This window comes from Pelodiscus sinensis, chromosome 1 (assembly GCF_052426305.1).
Source record: "Pelodiscus sinensis isolate ZL-2025 chromosome 1, ASM5242630v1, whole genome shotgun sequence".
Classification (NCBI taxonomy): domain Eukaryota; kingdom Metazoa; phylum Chordata; order Testudines; family Trionychidae; genus Pelodiscus; species Pelodiscus sinensis.
Window position 1 is genome coordinate 198210941 of NC_143052.1, and position 19077 is coordinate 198230017.

General features: G+C 42.7%; 1 protein-coding gene across 1 annotated transcript in view; it reads left to right on the top strand.

Annotated features, from left to right (window-relative positions):
- Positions 1–18543: 18543 nt before the first annotated feature.
- EFHC2 (EF-hand domain containing 2) overlaps positions 18544–19077 on the top strand; it is an 82085-nt gene continuing 81551 nt past the window's right edge. The window contains exon 1 of the mRNA XM_006137936.5: positions 18544–18716. Within this exon, the coding sequence (XP_006137998.3) occupies positions 18675–18716 (42 nt within the window). The 5' untranslated portion in view covers positions 18544–18674. The remainder of the gene's footprint in view (positions 18717–19077) is intronic.

Below are 19077 nucleotides of genomic sequence, written 5' to 3' on the forward strand. Positions count from 1 at the left end.
TAGTATGTTGACTTCAGCTATGTTATTTGTATAGCAGAAATAGATCTACGGCGCCTGTTAGTGTAGGCAACATGGAGAATGTTCCAGAATTTTAGTCTGATGGGAGGACTGTGTTGTGGAAGTGACTGAACTTTCTTCACTTGGGAAATGTGACAGACTTGCAGGGAGGGGCGCATTAGAATGGAAAATCTGTGAGGAAGATTTCACCTTTACTTCCAAAAATATCCCTGCATAAATAATAGTAAGTTAGCACTTTGCCTATCCCATCACCTTATAATATCAGTAATAGTAACATTATTTTTTCCATTTCCTCCCCTTATTTCCAAACTGTTTTAAATTCTGCATCAAGCATATTCAGCATCCCTAAAGTTAATCTTATTTGATCTTGTCTTATTCTTTATATTTAGACATTTTTAGTCAGCACTACAACCCTGCCCCAGATACATTATATAACAACACAATTACATGTAAATGTAAAAATTAACTTGTAGTAACTTGACTTATTGCTTGGACTTTAAGATCAGCATGATTCTGGCCTCCTCATCCACATAAAAATTATTCAGCTGCAAAAGGCCCTTGAGCATAACATGACATTTACAGAATCTATGTGCATTTCTTGTTTATTTCTCATAAATTTCCTTTGGTAATAACTTGGTAACTGAGAAACATTCTGCAGCATCCAAATACAGTATATAATTATCCCATATTTTATACAACACATGTTAAAGTAATTAATTTTCCCAGGCAAATGTCATACCATTTAGTTCATAGTTAAGAGCCAAATATTTGTGCACTCATTTGTTAGAAAGATATGCATAATCACAGAACACTTTAGTTCCATTGTACTGAACAAGTGTAATTTAAAGGGACACTGTCACGGCTGTTAAATTCTTAACGTGCACATTAGTTGTTGTTCCAGTTAATTGCAATTCCTTTAAGGATTCTGCCTAGTTTTCTTTTTTAAAATATCCTTGCATTTTACAGGAAAAAAAGCAGTCTGGACCTACTGTGTTATGAAGTGACTGCAAGCAGCCTAGTATTCCCTATGGTGCCAGGAGGACATGTTTTATTTTAACCCTCTCTCTCCTTTCCTTTGACCTGATCATGAGTCTGCCCCATTTTTAGTTTGAAACCGTAGCAAATAAGTGCTTGAAGGTGACTTATAAAAACAACAATATTTAATAAGAACTTGAACTGAATTGCAAGTTGGAGAAAGAAACTTTAATCTTTCACACACACACACACACACGCGCGCGCGCTTCACTTGCTTCTCCCCTCCACAAACCAATAACAACTCTGGAGCAGCAATTCACAAGATAATACTCTCCACCAATGAAATACAAGTTAGCAGCATTACATCATCAGAACAATCTCACATTGGTGAATCACCTATGAGGGCATGAAACCATTTCTGGCAGTTTCACTTATAGCAGAGCAACTACAAATTCTCTTCACATTTGACAAGATTAAATTTCCTGAGCCAAATCAGAAATGTCCTTTGAAGCTTCCAGTTCAACAACTCTAATCTGCATAGCCTCTCCTATTTCCTTCAGGGCCACTTGTTCTTCAGCATGCTCAACTTGCTGCCAAACAGCTTTGAAATCAGAGGGCCTAATTCTCTTCTCACTGAAATTGGTTTTCCACCAGCGTAAGTCCACTGACGTCAGTGAAATTAAGTGAGAGATATAGGCCCATACCTCTTGTCAGTCATGGAAAGGCTGGCAGCGCTACTTGTGGAAGGACTGATTCAGAAATGAGAACTGGTGGCTTGGCTAAAAGTATGTGCTGTTAGACATACAAACAGTGGGTCCGACAGCCTTGCTGGGCCCCTGGGCAAGGCGGAGGGGGTGGCTCTGCAGGCTTTGGTCAGAGGGGCAGGACTGGGGCTAGCTTGCCTCAAGAAGCCTCAGTGTCACCCACAACATGCCATACCTACTCCAGGCAGTCCTCAGCACCCCCCAGGGGGTTCTGCATGGGGCTCCAGCTGCCACCGCTGTTGCCTGATATAAAATTGCTTATACATTTCCAGTTACCATCTTTAGAGCTGACAAGTTCTTTGTCCCATGATCAGGCCCAGTATTTGATTATTCTATGTTTGGGAACCCTGATGTGCATAGATGCAACACTCACACGATAGGAACTCCTGCATATGTGCAAATATAGTTTATTAATTAATTAATTTAGCACAGTCACAAACACCCCAATTTCACAAGATACATAGGGAATGCACATCTTTATTTCCACGCCATATGCTCTCTCCATTACTTCTAGAACACCCCGAAGTGTTAGCCATCTTCTTCCTCATCACCTTCACCTTCCCCAACATCACTAGCAGCCATTATTCTGGCACCTCCCAAGGACGACATCTCCTCCTACCACCCCTAGGCGGGGATGCCACTTTTATCATATGTTATGTTGACATTGTTATGTTTGGTGCACATTCAGTAGAGAATGTTTTCTTTTCTCCTTTTTTGTATTTCCTCTCCTTACTAATGGTGAAGTGTCTTTTTCCATTAGGTCAGTATATCATTGATCTCAACTTATTATCGTATGCGTCTATTCATTACTATGGGCCTTTTGTGGTTGTCTATCACATTTATTATTTCTGTCCTATCTGGTTATTTGATCTGGTCTCCATCAGTTATTTTAGGTTTTTCTAAGTAATGGTGCACCTGCTAAGTTTCAGGGTATTCTTAGAAGCGCCTATACCATGGAGAGTCCCTTGATCTTGCCACCATCTATCTAGGTGAAAGGTTCAGAACATATCTGAACTGTACTATCTGAGTGAAAGGTCCCAGACAAAAATACTTTGCCTAAGCTCAACATATGGGACATGGCCTGTAAGTCTTTTGTGTTACAGCCAAACTGCCAATATAAACCTCCTGTACCTTCTTTTAATAAACATATAATCAAAACTATAAGGAAAGAATACATTTATATATATAGGATTGTGAGCAGGTTAGCCCTATAGGCAACATGCCCCCACTCTCCCCTTGACAGAGTGAAATATAAAATGAACCTTGTCACACTGGTATGGATGTAAATGGTCAGATGTTTGCAGGGATGGTTTCAGTGGTATTTTCTCCCACTGAGGAGCATCATACAGATGATACTCTGGATATATTTCTGGGAATAATTCATGATCTATAACCCATCCTTTTAATCCAACATTTACACCAAAGATTGTTAAAACTCATTACCTTCTCTTACTAATTGGGGAATAGCTTGTTTTGCCTAATCCATATGGTTAGTAATTTCTATGAAGTGGATCTTTTATGAGCTAACAATGACTTTAATTGTAATTCTAGGAAAATTAGGAACATTTCTTGATTCCCTATCAAAATTAGGATACTTTGGAGTAATATGGAGATTTGTATTTGTGACAGAACACTCCAAGGGACGATACTGGTTTTGATTGTTAACCAAGCAAAATTGGCTATAGGTTAGCATAGGTAACCAGAGTCTTCCACTTAGTCAGCCTCACTGGGCATGATGATGATGATGACTTATTTTGTAACTTCTCTCCCTGTAGTCTAGGCAGAACTGTGTCTTTGTCAAATACATTACATCTATAGATGTACTTAACCTTTATTTTCCACTCCCCAATAACTTGGCATTTTCCACTGGTTATTAGTGTGTCCAAAATTTATTTGTTTAGATATTATAGGCCTCAAGACTTATACTAACTTGTCAAAGCTAATGTCCTACAGCAGGGGTGGCCAACCTGCGGCTTGTGAGCTGCATGCAGCTCTTCAAAGGAAAAATTGGGCTCCTGCACCTGTGGCTCTTCTCATGGTCCCCTGCTCTGACCTTTTTTCATTGTGTGGGCAGGGTGCCGCATGGCGCAGCGAGATTTGATGCTGCGGCTGATGGAAACCTGCTTGGGCCACATGTAGCTTTTAAAGGGGCAGCATTTTTTTTTGGTTTTGCTCACCAACTTCTTTCCATTGTCTCTTTGTGCTGTATCCACCACTATTTTGGCTCTTCATCTGTAACGGGTTGGCCACCCCTGTCCTACAGAATACAAGCCTGTAAGTTACTTGCATTACTGCTGAAGCTAACGCAAAGCAGAATATAATGAAGCAAGAATAGAGTTGCAGTAAATATAATAAAGACAAACCGGTCCACTGGCTACACCACTGCTGCAGTAGTGGCGGTAGGGGCCCAGAGCCCTGGGTCCTTTTGAATTGCTGGGCCCTGTGGCATTTGTCCTCTTTGCCACTTGGGACTTGGTGAGACTGCATACAAGCAAAACATGAAATAGGTGAGGAGATATGGATGGTCAAAGGAAGAAATAAAAAAGAGGCCAAAAGATTAAGGGGACTCAAGAAGAGAAAGAAATAGCAAGGAACGGGATGATGTGGAGGGAGAAGAAGGGAACCTAAAAATACCAACAAAAATACAAGAGAAAGTCAAAAGAAGACAAAAAAGAGACTGAAAAAAGTGCAAAAATAATGAGACAAAAAGATGAGAAAGTGAAAGGCAGAGTGAAAAGAGATGGGTGTTATGAAACATCTCACTTGATTCAGATCTCTGTGGAGTTCATAGATTTTGAACCCTTAGAATTTCTCCCAACACTGCTTCTAATGCAAAAATGTACCAGCTGTTTTAATATATTACACTGAATTAATGTTCTGTATGGACAATATGCTATCCTATTCCAGGCAAAACAGATGATTCCTCAAAGCAGCTTTGATCAATACCAGATCCTCAAAGCAGCCTGCAAGGGTAACTTGAAAGCTTTTTATTTAAAAAATAAATGGCATTTCCTCCCCTATTTTCTTAATTGAAATAGATACTGAATCTAGGACATGGTGTACCAGTAGCATGAGGGTAGAGTACAAGTTCATCCTTAGAAAAGCCTTGATCAATATTAGAGTCTCAAGATTAACTGGGAAAAGGAAGCTTAAAATTTTTTAAACTGTCTTTATTTTTATCCATCAGCCTAAAAGATTAAGTTTGAAAATACAGAATTTGAAGGAGAGAAGGGAACTGGTAATTCCTTCATGCGGCTCCAATTGATGTCGAAGCTTCAAGGCAGCCTTCAAGGGGAACTTGGAGAAATGCCTGGGGAATTTTCAAAGGCAGTAAGCAGCAGGTTAACAGTCCTTCATGAGCAGAGACAGCAACTGGGCTATGAAGCAGCTGGCTGTATTTAAATTATAATATTTGATAGTATTTACAATAGAGTAGTCAGGCTGCAGACAAATAACCAATGGTGGAAACGAACAAATTCCTTTGGGTACTTCCTCTGGGCCAAAACTCTAAATTTTATTACCTGAGCACAGCATACACACAAAGCAGAAATTCACAAAATGCATGTGCTGTGTGTAGTTCTGTATTATGACTGAATAAAAGGAAGTGTATATAAATAAAATGGCACATACTCTCCTCCCCTCAGTCAGTGTAGTGAGAGTTCCTCTTTCTCTTTTATTCTACTTTAAATTCTGATGTTGCCATTCTGCTTTTTAGGAACCTACATACTGCATCTTTAGGCATCTCCATGGCAGCTGAAGGGTGTTGCACTTCCTCACAACTGCCGAGGAACAAACCCAGACAAAGGGTGGGCTGGAGCAGTATTGCTTTTGGGGTTGTTTATTGGTACAGATTCTTAAGAGTAAGGTGATACTCACACACATATATCACATTCATGCTGGCAGTTTGGAGGCAGGCTGCAAGTGCGGTGAAGATTACTTTTGATTTTGCTGGTGGCTGGAGTGCTGGCCAGGCATCAGCTTCCCGGAGACTTGACCATGATGTTCCTTGGGAGATCCCTTCGGAACTGCAGGAGGCTTTACTTCCTCCGGGCCAATCCCAGGTTTCTGCTCTGATGTTACATTTTGTCCAGGAGAGAGAGGGAGCTTTTCTGGCCGCTTTTCGGTTAATTTATCTGCTTGCGGGGTGTTTGTCTGCCTTAAAAGGTCACGGATCCTAAGCTGCCTTTTTGGTTGGGTTTTTCTCATTTACACCTCACACACATTCCACAGGTTACATACATATTGATTAGCAATATGATTTCTAGACAAAGTTGGGCCTCATGATGGCCTTGAGTACAAGAAATTGCATTGTGCTACAGATAACATGATGGCCTTGAGTACAAGAAATTGCATTGTGCTACAGATAACATACCAAAGGCATGATAAAAAGCTTAACAAATTATAACTAAGAAAGCCAAGGTCAGGAAAGAAGGGAAAAGCAGAGGAGTATGTCTGGTCAACTAGACACCAATGAAGAGGAAGGAGGGGGGTCATGTCTGACTGGTTACAAAGGGTTGGCTGAGGGGACAGACACATAGCATTTTGCATTTTAGTACAGCTGCAGAATGTGGGCGAGACAGACACAGAGCTTGCCTATCTCATGGTGACTTTATATTAGTACAGTGATAGCATATCCAAGGTCACACTGAGTATATACAGTGGTTGTATTTCAAGAGCTTCTATCAGATGGAAATGTATTGCCGCTTGTAATGGTGTTCCCCAGAGTGGGTATGAGTATCAAAATTGCTACCGGTAGGCCTAGCTTTGCTTCTTTTGAAATTGATAAAATTCCCACTGATTTCAATGGCAGCCATGCCAACTTCTTCTGAGCACCTCTCCTTATATGTACAGAATGGCTACGTCTAGACTGGCATGATTTTCCGGAAATGCTTTTAACGGAAAAGTTTTTCCGTTAAAAGCATTTGAGGAAAAGAGCGTCTAGATTGGCACGGACGCTTTTCCGCAAAAGCACTTTTTGCGGAAAAGCGTCCGTGCCAATCTAGACGTGTTTTTGCGCAAGAAAACCCCGATCGCCATTTTCGCCATCAGGGCTTTTTTGCGCAAAACAGTTTTTAGCTGTCAACACTGGCCCTCTTGCGCAAAAACATTTCCGGATAAGGGCTTTTGCCCGAACGGGAATGTCAAAGCATTTGCACAAGAAGCACTGATTTTGGATAGTAGAACGTCAGTGCTTTTGCGCAAAATCAAGCGGCCAGTGTAGACAGCTGGCAAGTGTTTGCGGAAAAGCAGCCGCTAAGAACTTCAAAACCTATAGAGACACTATAAAAGTGTCATTGTGCCTCATGTAACTTTACTTCCAAATCTATTTTATATGCTCATTATTATGAAATGTTAAGCTTTTACTATTAAGTATTTCAAATATGGAGCTCAGTTTAGCCAGAGTAACTAGTTACAGGAAGGTCACTAAAACGTAGGGGAATTTTCCAGTAGCATGGAGCTGGCAGAACAGCTCTTAAACCATTGCAATGTCTGCAACTGGCATAGACAGCATGGATGTGAAAAGGAGACTACGTGTCCCAGCTCTTTCTGGTTACCATATTGTAGACACGCCAAATACTTGAATATTTCACAAAGAAGAAGAACATATACATTAAACTTAGGACCTAGTTCTCTACTCATGTACATGGTGTGAATCATGTGTAGCTTCAATGAAGGGCACGGAGTTACTTCAGTGTAAAACCAACATAAATGAGAGGAAAATCAGGCCCTTTGTTACAAAATGCTGAGTAACTTTGTTCAAAGCAGATCAGGCGATCATAGCTTGAATATAGTCACTGATTTGAAATTTGCCTGAAAAACAATCCCATTACAGATTAGAATCACTACGTTTCTCTTTTCACTCGGTTAATAATTTATTGTATTTTTTTAGTGCTTTTGGCTTCCTTTCTGCATTCATCCTCCTCGTACTGTAGAATGAATGCAGTATCTGGTGTATATTGGCCATTTTAACTCAATGTTACTGTCAGGATGTACAGTTAATGTAATATTATTTTCTTTGTTGTCATTAAAATCTTCATTTTATATAAAGATTTTATTAAAAATAGTTTTATACCTTTTCAGTAATGGCACTAATGAGTTAGGTTTTGTTTTAGTCATAGTCTTGAATGAATATAAAAAGTGAGAAACAAAAGATAACCATGATAAATTGACCTCAAAGAAAACTTGATGTGGTAACAGAACCAATGCATCTAGATGGGTGTATTGCTCTATCACTTCTGATAGCAAAACACGACTGAAGAGTGGATAGAAAATGTTTGCAATCATGTGTTTAATTCATGCAGAGGAACTGTCTAGCAGCAGTTCTCAAATTGTGGTTCAGCACCCCAACATGAGTCATGAGCAATGTTCCCTCTAATTTCTTCCATCTATGTGTGGAATAAATTTTGTCATAGCACCAAGGCACATGCAGATATGAACCACCAGTAGAAACACATGCTGCCAGCTGTGTGTGCTATGGGTGCTTTGCTATCAGCTGGCCAGCATTTGACTCTCTCCTGGGTGGCCTCCAAAGTGCTCAGCTTACAGGGAACACTGGTCACAACCCCATTTTAATGTGGTCACCATGCTGTTAAACTTGCAGGAGTCCAAGGCCAAAGTCTAAGTCAAAGCTGAAGCCTGAATGCTCCCACCCTGGCTGTGTAGTAATTTGCTGGCAGAAGGGGGTCACAGTGCACTGAAGTTTGAGAACCGCAGAAACAAAGCTGTATGTTCTCCTCACCTGGTACAACATGTATACAATACAAGAGTCCTGATTGTGCTGAGGAACTGTACAGGAGGGAGGGAAGATGTGGCCAGAAAGCAGCGATTCTGTATGCATTTCCCTCTATAGCTGTCTTTGGCTTCTCCAAGGTCCCCATGGAGGAGCTAATTTCCATGTAGGTAAGAAACGCTTGGCTAGAATGTGGGGAAGAAGTCATCTGACTGTTCACTATGGATGTTCACTTGTTAGTGAACTTTACTTTTCAGTGCAAATGCAATGTACTTTATAGTGCACCTTATAAAATAGTAAGGGCTCAGGCATTTTTATCACCATGTTATCCACTCTTGCTACCTCAGATGGAGTTACACCAATGGTGAATTGTGGCTTCCAGTTTTTGTAATTAGATGCAGTAAAGAAATAGGAAGAAATGCGAGTTCCTCTTGGGCTGTACCTGTGTGAGATAGACTGATATTGTCTGGACATCGAGAACAACATAGGCCTCACTGGAAATTCAAATCCAATCAAACCCAACTTGTGGGTTCATTTTAACTAACGGGATGTTAAACACAATTTTGCAGCCAATGGAAATTTGTACAAGTTGTGTTTAAGAACATGTGAGCTCGTTTTTGTTAAATGTGTAATTTCACAACCATATGATGCAATATTAAACACAACAGTCCCTGCCTATATTGGTGGCAAAGTCGATTTGACATCATGTTAGTTAACAAGTCACCTCAAAATTATGTTCTAACATAACAAGTGAATACAAGCCCACAAAAGCAACAAGGAAACCCATTTATTGCCTGAGATTTCAAGGGCCTTCCCTGGGTATCCTTGTAGGTCTCTGGGTGAATGAAAAATCCTACCTACGTTAGAGATGTTAAAATGCATTTATTTGTGTAACATGTAACCACTGAATTTTTCAGTGGTCACATATTTATGTGTGTGTATGTGTGTGTGTGGGGAGGGAGCAGGAGCTAATGCTCATGGGGAGCCAGCTTTTAAGCTGGCTTCCTGCAAGCACCAGCTCCCACCTGTCCCCCATCCTGCATTGTTGCCTCTGTGGGAGGCAGCTGCAGTGGGGTGTGGGGTGAGGAGGTGGCTCCACACATTGACTTTCTTGTGGAGGACTTTAATCACCCTGACATCTGCTGGGAAACCAATATGGGAGTACACAGGCAATCCAGGAAGTTTTTGGAGAATGTTGAGGATAACTTCTCGGTACAAGTGCTAAAGGATCCAACCAGGGGCTGTGCACAGCTTGACCTTCTGCTCACAAACAGGGAGGAACTAATAGGGGAAGTAGAGGTGGGTGACAACCTGGGAAGCAGTGATCATGAGATGGTAGATTTCAGGATCCTGACCAAAGGAAGAAAAGAGAGTACTAAAATACACACCTTGGACTTCAGAAAAGCAGATTTTGACTCCCTTAGAGGCCTGATGGGCAGAATCTCCTGGGATGCTAACATGAAGGGGAAAGGAGTCCAGGTCAGCTGGCAGTATTTTAAAGAAGCCTTATTGAAGGCACAGAAAGAAACCATCCCGATGTGTAGCAAGAGAGGCAAACATGGTAGGAGACCAGATTGGCTTACAGGGGAAATCTTTGGTGAACTTAAGCACAAAAAGGAAGTTTACAAAAGGTGGAAGCTTGGACAAATGACCAGGGAGGGGTTTAAACGTATAGCTCGAGAATGCTGGGGGGTTATCAGGAAGGCGAAAGCGCAATTGGAATTGCGACTGGCAAAGGATGTGAAGGATAACAAGAAAGGTTTCTACAGGCATGTTAACAAGAAGAAGGTGATGAGGGTGTGGGGCCCCTACTGAATGAAGGAGGTAACCTAGTGACGGATGATGTGGGGAAAGCTGAAGCACTCAATGCTTTCTTTGCCTCTGTATTCACGGACAAGGTCAGCTCCCGGACTAATGCGCTAAGTGATGCAAGATGGGATGAAGATGGACAGCCCTTGGTGGGTAAAGAACAGGTTAGGAACTATTTAGAAAAGCTAAACGTGCACAAATTCATGGGTCAGGACTTAATGCATCCGAGGGTACTGAGGGAGTTGGCAAATGTCATTGAGGAGCCTTTGGCCATTATCTCTGAAAAGTCTTGGAGATAGGGAGAGATCCCAGATGATTGGAAAAAGGCAAATGTAGTGCCCATCTTCAAAAAAGGGAAGAAGGATGATCCAGGGAACTATAGGCCAGTCAGTCTTACCTCGGTTCCTGGAAAAATCATGGAAGGGATCCTTAAGGAATCTATTTTGAGGCACTTGGAAGAGAGGAAAGTGATCAGGAATAGTCAGCATGGATTCACAAAGGGCAAGTCGTGCCTGACCAATCTGATTAGCTTCTGTGATGAGGTAACTGGCTCTGTGGATATGGGAAAGTCAGTGGATGTGATATACCTTGACTTTAGCAAGGCTTTTGATACATTCTCCTATAATATTCTTGCCAGCAAGTTAAGGGAATGTGGATTGGATAAATGGACGGTAAGATAGATAGAAAGCTGGCTAGAAGGCCGGGCTCAGTGGGTAGTGATCAATGGCTCACTGTCAGGATGGCGGTCGGTTTCTAGCGGAGTGCCCCACAGTTCGGTTCTAGGACCGGTTTTGTTCAATATCTTTATTAATGACCTGGATGAGGGGGTCGATTGCACCCTCAGCAAGTTTGTGGATGACACTAAGAGGGAGAGGTAGATATGTTTCAGGGCAGAGATAGGGTCCAGAGTGACTTAGACTAATTGGAGGATTGGGCCACAAGAAATCTGATGTGGTTCAACAAGGATAAGTGTAGAGTTACAGGCTGGGGACCAACCAGCTAAGTAGTAGTTCTGCAGAAAAGGACCTGAGGGTTACAGTGGATGAGAAGCTGGATATGAGTCAACAGTGTGCCCTTGTAGCCAAGAAGGCTAATGGCATATTAGGTTGCATTAAGAGCAGCATTGCCAGCAGATCCAGAGATGTCATTATTCCCCTTTATTCGGCTCTGGTGAGGCCACATCTGGAGTATTGTGTCCAGTTCTGGGCCCCCCACTACAAAAAGGATGTGCACGCATTGGAGAGGGTCCAGCAGAGGGCAACCAAAATGATTAGGGGGCTGGAGCATATGACCTATGAGGAGAGGCTGAGGGAGTTGGGTCTGTTTAGTCTGGAGAAATGAAGAGTGAGGGGGGATTTGATAGCAGCCTTCAACTTCCTGAAGGGAGGTTCCAAAAAGGATGCAGAAAGGCTGTTCTCAGTAGTGACAGATGGCAGAACAAGGAGCAATGGTCTCAAGTTGTGGTGGGAGAGGTCCAGGTTGGATATCAGGAAAAACTATTTCACTAGGGCTGTGTCCAGACTCAGGGTTTTTTTCGGGAAAAGTAGCCTTTTTCCGAAAAAACTTCACCTGCGTCTAGACTGCAGCCGCGTTCTTTCGAAATTAAATCGAAAGAACGCAGCTTGTCTTTCGACGGCGGTAAACCTCATTTCACGAGGAAGAACGCCTTCTTTCGAAAGTGCTTCTTTCGAAAGAAGGCGTTCTTGAATGTAAATAGGGCTTCTTCGAAAGAGAGCATCCAGACTCACTGGGTGCTTTCTTTCGAAAAAGCGGCTTGCTCTTTCGAAAGTTCCGCGTGCAGTCTAGACGCTCTCTTTCAAAAGAGGCTCTTTCGAAAGAGGCTTGCAGTCTAGACATAGCTCAAGAGGGTAGTGAAGCACTGGAATGGGTTACCTAGGGAAGTAGTGGAGTCTCCATCCCTAGAGGTGTTTAAGTCTCAGCTTGAGAAAAGCCCTGGCTGGGTTGATTTAATTGGGATTGGTCCTGCCAAGAGCAGGGGGCTGGACTTGATGTGGTCTTTTCCAGCTCTATGGTTCTATGATTCTATGATTCTAAGTCAGAGGAAGAGTGCTCTTCCTTCGACTTCCTGCTGTGCAGACAGTGTCAAAAGCCAAATTACGCTATTTTGACTTCAGTGATGCAATTTACCTAGCTGAAGTTGTGTAGCTTAATTCAACATTTGCCCTTCTGTGTAGACATGCTCTTAGAGTATGTCCACACAGCAAAGTTATTTCAAAATAACAAGAGTTATTTCAAAATAACTTTCCTAGTGTGTACACTGCCATTCCATTATTTCGAAATTTATTTGAAATAGCGGAGGGCTTATTTCGAAATTGGTAAACCTCATTCCATGAGGAATAGTGCTAATTTCGAAATTGCTATTTTGAAATAAGCACTGTATAGACACTTATTTCGAAATAGGGGGCCTCCAGCCCTTCCCAGGATGCTCTGCTGGCTGCCCTGGCCAGAAGGTAACTTCTGACCTGATGCCCTGCTGGAACAGGTTCCAACCAGCCATAAATGCAATTCAACATGTGGAGTCTCCTACGAGAAAGTCCTCCATCCAGCTGGCTCCTGCCTCTCCTCTTGTCCCTCTTCCCACTTCTGCCTCTGTAGCACAGGAGTGGTGGGTGGTGGTGGTGTATGTAACCATGAGTGTTAAGCAATGAGCTCAGGCTTATTGGTTAACTATGTACTCAGATACACATTCACATCCCTAAACTACATACTCTTCTTGTTCTGTCCAAAAGTCAGTAGGGTGACAGCTTTTTGAAAGTCCTGCAACTTCAAAGGCTATGTTTCCATTCTGTGCATTTTTACAGAGGAAGAAAAGCATATGGCCTGCAGTGAATAACATGTTTTTGCAGAGTGTTAATTGTGCTAAGTATGGCTTTCAAAACCACACTTGGAATTTACTTATGATTTTTAGTGGTATGCTGATAATAGTATAAAACCATCTCTTGTTGCTAATGACAGATGAAAGCACACATTCCTCCAGCTACAGAGAGAAAACTGGTTTTTGTTCAATTTCAAAATATATTTACAATCTGATGATTTGAGATTCTAAAGACATTATTTCAAAAATAAAGTATATAGGAGGGAATCATTATGGACCCAAAAGCAAACTATTCCACTGTGTAGGAAAGATAGAAAATATGGTAAGAGACCATTTTGGCTTAACAAGGAGTTCTTACATGATCTAAAAATAAAAAGGAGTAGTATAAAAGGTAGAAACTAGGTCAAATTACAAAGAATGAATATAAGCAAACAACTCAAGTATGCAGGGGCAAGATTACAAAGGTGAAGGCACAAAATGAGCTCAATCTAGCTAGAGACATAAAGGGTAACAAGAAGACATTCTACAAATACATTAGAAGCAAAAGGAAGATTAAGGACAGGGTAGGCCTATTGCTCAGTGAAGAGGGAGAAACAATAACAGGAAACTTAGAAATGGCAGAGATGCTTAATGACATCTTTGTTTTGTTTTTGGTGAAGATCGATGGTGATAGGATGCCTAACATAGTGAATGCTAGTGGAAATGGGGTAGTTTTAGAAGGTAAAATAAAAAAAGAACAAGTCAATAAATCACCTAGAAAAGTTAGATGCCTGCAAGTCACCAGGGCCTGAAGAAATGCATCCTAGAATACTCAAGGAGCAGATAGAGGAGGTATCTGAGCCTTTAGCTATCATCTTTGAAAAGTCATGGAAGTTGGGAGAGATTCCAGAAGACTGGAAAAGAGCAAATATAGTGCTCATCTATAAAAAAGGGAAACAAGAACAATCCAGGAAACTACAGAATAGTCAGTTTCACTTCTGTTCCAGAGAAGATAATGGAGCAAATAATTAAGGAATTAATCTGCAAACATCTGGAAGAAAATATGATGATCGGTAACAGTCGGGATGGATTTGTAAAGAACAAATAATGTCAACCCAATCCGATAACTTTCTTTGATAGGATATCAAGCCTTGTGGATAAGGGAGAAGTGGTAGATATGGTATACCTAGACTTTAATAAAGCATTTGATACGGTCTTGTATGATCTTTTTATCAATAAACTAGGGAAATACAAGCTAAATGGGACTACTATAAGGTGGGTGCATAACTGGCTGGATAACCATTCTCAGAGAGTAGTTGTTAACAGCTCACAATTATGCTGGAAGGGCATAACAAGTAGAGTTGTGCAGGGGTCTGTTTTGGGACTGATTCTGTTCAATATCTTATCAACAATTTAGATGATGGCATAGAGAGTAAGATTATTAAGTTTGCAGATGATACCGAGCTCGGAGGATAGGGTCATAATTCAAAATGATCTGGACAAACTGGAGAAATGGTCTGAGGTAAATATGATGAAGTTTTACAAAGACAAATGCAAAGTACTCCACTTAGGAAGGAATAATCAGTTTCACACATATAGGCTAGTCTACACCACTTCCCTCTTCTGCAAAAGCCTATGCAAATGAAGCACGGATTGGCATATTACCACACATCATTTGCATAATTAATTAGGAGCCATTTTTGCATAAGAGGTTTTTCCACAAAAAGGCGCCATCTACATAGCGCCTTTTATGCAAAACCCCCCTCTTGCGCAAGAGCCATTCTTCCTAATATTTTCAGGTGAATGGCTCTTGCGCAAGAGAGGGTTTTTGCGTAAAAAAAGTGCTGTGTAGACGCGCTTTTTTGCGCAAAAATGACTCCTAATTAATGATGCAAATGAAGTGCAGCAATATGTTAATCCGTGCTTCATTTGCATAGGCTTTTGCGGAAGAGGGAAGCTGTGTAGATGTAGCCACAGAATGGGAAGTGACTGTCTAAGAAGTACTGCAGAAAGGAATGCAGGGATCAAAGTGGACCACAACTAAGTAGGAGTCAACAGTGTGACAACAGTGTTGTAAAACAAGCAAACATGATTCTGGGATGTATTAACAGGAGAGTTGTGAGTAAGGCACGAGAAGTCATTCTCCTGCTCTACTCTGCACTGATTAGGCCTCAGTTGGTGTGTTGTTTCCAGTTTTAGGCACCATATTTCAAGAAATCACAGAATCATAGAATCATAGAGCTGGAAAAGACCTTAGAAGGTCATCAAGTCCAGGCCCCTGCTCTCGGCAGGACCAATCCCAACTAAATCAACCTAGTCAGGGCTATGTCAAGCCGAGACTTAAACACCTCTAGGGATGGAGACTTCACTACTTCCCTAGGTAACCCATTCCAGTGCTTCACTACCCTCCTAGTGAAATAGTTTTTCCTAATATCCAACCTGGGCATCTCCCATCACAACTTGAGACCATTGCTCCTTGTTCTGCCATCTGTCACTACTGAGAACAGCCTTTCTCCATCCTCTTTGGAACCTCCCTTCAGGAAGTTGAAGGCTGCTATCAAGCCCCCCTCACTCTTCACTTCTGCAGACTAAACTGACCCAAATCCCTCAGCCTCTCCTCATAGGTCATATGCTCCAGCCCCTTAATAATTTTGGTTGCCCTCCCCTGGACCCTCTCCAATGCGTCCACATCCTTTTTGTAGTGGGGGGCCCAGAACTGGACACAATACTCCAGATGTGGCCTCACCAGAGCCGAATAAAGGGGAATAAATTAAACACTGGTTAAACACTGGAATAAATTACCCAGGGAGGTTGTGGAATCTCCATCACTGGAGATATTTAATGGCAGTTTGGATCGACATCTATCAGGGATGATCAAGACAATGCTTGGTCTTGCCATCAGGGCAGGGGACTGGACTTGACGATCACTCGAATTACCTTCCAGTTCTAGTATTCTATGAGTCTTTGAAAGTTTACATTTCTGCTTATTTGTTTTGGCTCTGATAGGGCTTTAATGATAGGAGTCCATGCTGATTGAAAAGTCACACTCACTTCTGTATTTTCACACCTTTTTATAATTGTCCCTAACTAATTTACATTAAATTTTGCAGTACTTTCTCAGCCCTTTCTGAGTTGAAAACTGAGGTATTGAGAAGTATTTTGCAAATGCAACAATATCATGTTATTAGCCTATAGCTTAATATAAATGTCCATAAGCAGTTGTTATGAAACAGCACTAGTCTATTTAATCTTTTTCTTTGTTTAGCTTATGTAGTGAGGTCACAACAGCAAAAAAAAGACTGGACAAAAAATTCTATTTTGCTCAGAAATTTAAAAAGTAGAAATAATTTGTCACCATGAATTAACAGTGTAATGTATTTGAAAGTAGAATTTTTTTTATTCCAGTGTTTAATCACTCTGCCTGGAAGGTACCTCGAGAGATCATCAAGTCCAGTCCCCTGCTCTCATGGCAGGACCAAGCATCGTGCCGATCCTAACTGACAGATGTCTATCCAAACTGCCCTTAAATATCTCCAATGATGGAGATTCCATAACCTTTCTAGGCAATTTATTCCAGTTCTCTAAGCCTATGTTTCACAGGGGCTTTCAAACAGGATTTAGGATGTTGGACGTCCAGAAGTGTAAAGAAACTTCTATAAATAAATCACAAAAAGAATATTAGTATAATGTAAGCATTCCAAGATGCTTTGTGTCAGTGTCCTTCAAGCCCTCTGTTTCAAATGAAAGCTACTGGAATTTAAAGTTTTGCTGCTTGAATATGCACTGTGTTTCCTAAGGGACTACAGTGAACCCTCGTTTATCGCGGTAGATAGGTTCCAAACCCGACCGCGATAGTTGAAAATCCGCGAAGTAGGGACATGTATATTTAACATGTATACAGCGAGCCCTCGCTACTTCGCGGTTCGACCATCGCGGATTCACGTATATACATAATGTAATGAAAAAAGTCCGCGAAGTCGTGAATCCGCGATGGTCGAACCGCGAAGTAGCGAGGGCTCACTGTATACAGATAAATAAAAGGTATTTATTGAAATGGATATAGAAGATATATGTATCTCATGGATGTCTTTAGAACTTTAGTCAGCATAGAAAGTGGTTAGGCATTTGAATATTGCAAGCGCTACATACACACAGCGAGCGACCTTTTTAAAATTTGCACAACTCTTTGAAAAACTTCTTTGAAACAGGAGCTGGTGAGAAAACAGGTTATTTTCCCCAGGGAAAATTTCAATTTTTCTGCAAAAAGGTTTGAGTTACTTGGGTGCCTCATGTTTCCATTTTTCTCTTTAGGCTGGGCTCCCTAATCAGACAATATGGCCTGTGATGCATCACAGTCTTCTTCTCTCCTAGTGAAGAGACACTGCATTATAGGAATTTTATGATTGTGGTGCATCAAAGGAACTGAAATCTGGCTGAGGAGTCAGGTCAGGGCTATGTAGAATAAGGATATGAAACAACTGAACTACACTGCCTTTGAGGCACTGTGGGGGCATGTTAGAATAAAAGCATTTTTTTTGGCGAAAAGATGTCAGCTATTGGACAAAAAATAGGATCCGTTTCATTTTGGACTGTTCAGGTTTTCTTTTATTTAATTACAAATTGAAATCTGAAAAAAGTAAAAAAAAATCCAATTTTTTGTGAAAAATGGTTTTGAGGAAAGTTATTGACCATTCATATGTGAAACACAAGGACAGACAAGCCATTTAGCTGCTGCTTTTCTGGACTATGTTTTGGAAGGGCATCCAAAAAGCCCCGAAGATAGTGTCTTATTCAAAGCTTAAACCTCCCATTGGACACTGTTAGCTTTGGTTTGTGCTCACAACTCTGCTCACCACTATTTACGGTGGGAACCCGAGTAAAACATCATCAGGAGCGTTTTTCTTTTTAATTGCAGTGATAACGTAGTTGAACGTGTTGACAGCATTTCCGTAGTGCCATGTTATTCTGGAAGGGCAAGGAATGGGCCTGGGGAGCAGAAAGTGACATTCGCGCGGAGCTACGCGCCATGGTCGGTGCTGGGCACCATGCAAGAGCGAACAGAAACAGCCCGCTGCGGGTCGTGTTTTTGCACCTTCCGGGGGTGGAGGCACTTTTCTCCACAGCCACCAGGCCTGGACACCGAGCGCCCATGAGCGGGGAAGCCAGACTGAAATGCCGCCCGGAGCCTCTGAATCCGGGACCTGGAGCAGGAGGAGCAGCGCCCGCCACCCGCCACGCACCGCGCCCGGCCAGTCCCTGGGAAAGCACCGCAGCCCAGCCCCGGGTCTGCTTCCACACGGGCGGGGTCTCCCGCAGGCGCACGTGAAGCGACCGGCCCGAGCCTCCAGGGGGCAGTCGAGAGCAGAGCCTTCCCCAGCCGGGCCACCAATCGCGGCCACGAGACCGCCTCCTGTGATGTCAGACGCAGGTCGCTAGGCAACAGAACCCCAAACAGCGCGTGGACGTTCCCTCTCCGCCTGGCAGCGCAGGGGGCGCGAGCGGCCGGGGTCCGGGCAGCAACACCAGCCCCGGGGCGGCGCCGGGCTCGAGAGCGGCACGAGCGATGGCGCTACCGCTCCTGCCCGGGAACTCCTTCAACCGCAGCGTGAGTGACAGCGGCAGCCCCGCCCCCCTGCCCATAGCAACCGCGCCCCTCGCTGCCTCTAGCCGCCACTGCCCCCCACAGTGCTGCCCCCTTGCAACGCTCTTCCCCCGGCCACCCTGCCTAGCCCCACCGGCAACCTTCCTGCACCCATCACGCTGCCTAGCCCCTCTCCTGCACCGCCTGCTCCTGTGCCCCCTTGCACTTAGCAATGCCTGCACCAGAGCCCCCACTCAGCCGCGTCACCTGTACCTAGCAGCCCCCACGTAGCTCCTTCTGTGCTCTTTACCCATCACACCTGCCCTTCACAGAATCCCTACTCCTGCTCTCCAGCATGCCTGGCACCTAGCACAAGTTCCTCTGT